Here is a 2,527-nt window from a genome sequence, read left to right on the forward strand (position 1 = left end):
TCGATGCTCCTGGGGAAAGAGGGGCAGGGGCAGCTTCACCAGGAGGAAGGACGCGTACGAGGGCTTTGTCCCTCCCGCTCGGTCTCCCGCCCCGCCCCTGCCCCATGCCCGCGGGAAACCAGCAGCTGTGGAGACAAGAAGCACACCTGAGCAGCCGTTCCGGGCTGGGGCGCCACACTCACCTGCGGCCCATTTTGGGGGTGAAGGGAGGGGTTGGGTTCTCCAGAGACCTGTGGAGAGAAGTCAGCTCTCAGCACCCGCTGCCCTCCAGCCCCAGCCCTGAGATGCCCCCTGAGCTGCCCAGCCTTGCCCACCTGGTGGAGAGGCTGGAGGCAGAGGACGAGGCTGACTGGTGGAGGCGGGCAGCCTCCGCGGCCGCGTCCATGTCCACATCACTGCGAGAGCGGGGCACGTTCTCCGCCTTCCGGGACCGCTTCAGCTCCTCCCGGCCCTTCAGGCTCTCAGAGCGGCCCAGGCGGATCTCTGAGCGTGAGCTGGGGGAGCAGGGCAAGAGACCCCAGGGTCTTACAGGCTGGATGGCTTTTATCTCCTGCCCTGACTCAGGGGTCCTTCCCTCGCCCCTCCAGGGCCCGAACGTCCCAGTGACAGCTCCCGCCGCTGCCCCACAATCAATCTCCTGTCTCTGCTAGGCCTTTCACCCTCCCTGGGAGCCACCAGGAAGGTGAAATCCAGGACCAACAGACAGACTCGTGCTGTGTGCAGACGCGAAGACCCCACACCTGCCGGGATAGCTGTGCACATGAGAAGACCTGCTCCTGGGCCTTGTGGGGACCAGCCCTCTCCGGAGCAGGTCAGCTCCCACCGCGGACTCTGCTGGAGACTGCGCTCTCCTTTCATAGGATTTTCCACCAGGGCGGCATAGGGGCTACCCTCTCACACTCATGCTGGCCTCCTCACAGGCAGGCCTGGCCGAAAGTCTATCCGCCGCCGGGCTCCCGCTCCAGCTGTGGCACGGGGTCTCCCGTTCCTATCTTGTAACACACTTTCTCGCTTCCACTTCCCCTCCTGGGGGCAGGCGGGCTCGGGAGGGCCTGGCTCCCGACCGTCAGGAAGCGGCCCCTGGCAGCCACGGTTGGCCGCCGTGCGTCTGTGGGCCTGGGGAGGCTGACGGCCGGTGTTGCTCTTTTCTGTGTCCTATGGCGCACGAGCACGGAGACAGCTGGCATCTCTGACCCCTGGCTGCCCCAGAATGGTGCCTCCGTGTGGCCCCGCTGCCACCATCACTCATCTACACGCGGCCCTGCAGCTAGGACCGTGGACGGCCTGGGAAGTGAGGGCAGCTCTTGGCAGCACAGCAGGCTGAAGACAAGGAGCCAGGCGGCTCCATCCCCACCGATCGCGTCTCTCTCAACTGCCATGGACCCAACTGGAGCCGCCCCTCGGGTCTGGACGGTTAGAATCCCGCGGCCAGTGGGTCCCCAGAACACCCCGCGGTCTGCTGGAGCGCCTCCGACGGAGCCCGCCAACAGCGCCCTCGCCAGTGTCGCCCCGCGGGCCCCGAGCACGGGGACAAGCTGCCCGGCGAGGCTCCTGAGCTGAACACCTTCCTCCCGGCCCCCACGGGCGAGTAACACCCACCCCTGGCCCCCAGGCCCTAGAATACTGCCTTCTGGAACTGGGGGCTCCTTTCATCGGCCCACCCCTGCCCCACTGTGCTGCTGAGAGAGTGCGTGCCTCAGGGCAACTTCCAGAACACACGTTTGCGAAAGGTCTCAGCTTATTCTCAAAATGTGGGTATTACGTCTACGTAACCGTTCATTTGATGCACCCGTGACGTCAGGTTTACACGTCACGTACTTTATACATTCGGTTCACCAGCTAATATTAGAACTCAATCTCCCCGCTCAGGACAAATGTTACCTTCCTCTTCCCTTAAGTCTCCGTCAGTTCTCGCTACGGCAGTCTCCCCACGCATACGAAGCCTAGAGGCTTACCACAGACAGGAGTAGCCCCGCACGCGAGCGGGGGTGGCGGACTCATGGTGTGCCAATGTCCTGACTACCCAGGCTGCTCCCTGGTGACTGGGGGCTCAGCCTCGGGTGCACACGCATGTAGTTTCTGTCCCTTGCTCCACTCCTCTCACTAGGGCTGTGCACAGAGCTTTCCGACCACAGGTGGTTTTCACTAAGTGCTGGCTGGAGAGTCTGAGACACGACGTGCGGCTGTCATACCGCAGCTGAGAGCGAGGCCAAGAGTATGTCTCCAGCCAGAGACGGGTTCTCATTAGAACCTGGCCAAGGCGGAGAACATGCTTGCAGACCCCCCTTGTTCTTCAGAGCAAGAGAGCAGTTTGCTCTGAGGTGGCAGAACCCACCTCCAGCGTTCTTCCTCACAGATGCCCTCAATCATCTCTGCGTGACCTCGCCGTTTCCCAGAACCTCCCCCTGCCACCCCGCCCCGCGGTCTTCTCTCGCCTTGTCACCTACGGTGTCCAGATCAGCTGCTCTATTCCAGTCTCTAGATCATTCTTGGGATGCACGCTGCTGAGTAGCCCAGGGTGAGTCCA

The 2,527-nt window shown here is 63.0% G+C and overlaps 1 protein-coding gene across 1 annotated transcript in view; it reads right to left on the reverse strand.

The window, feature by feature from the left end:
* ARHGEF11 (Rho guanine nucleotide exchange factor 11) overlaps positions 1-2,527 on the reverse strand; it is an 88,107-nt gene that overhangs the window by 12,647 nt on the left and 72,933 nt on the right. Inside the window, exons 23-24 of the mRNA XM_040635838.1 lie at positions 315-494; positions 183-230 (exon numbers count right to left, since the gene is read on the reverse strand). Coding sequence (XP_040491772.1) covers positions 183-230; positions 315-494 — 228 coding nt within the window. The remainder of the gene's footprint in view (positions 1-182; positions 231-314; positions 495-2,527) is intronic.

The sequence above is a fragment of the Ursus maritimus genome, unplaced genomic scaffold (assembly GCF_017311325.1).
Source record: "Ursus maritimus isolate PB19 unplaced genomic scaffold, ASM1731132v1 scaffold_2, whole genome shotgun sequence".
Lineage (NCBI taxonomy): Eukaryota > Metazoa > Chordata > Mammalia > Carnivora > Ursidae > Ursus > Ursus maritimus.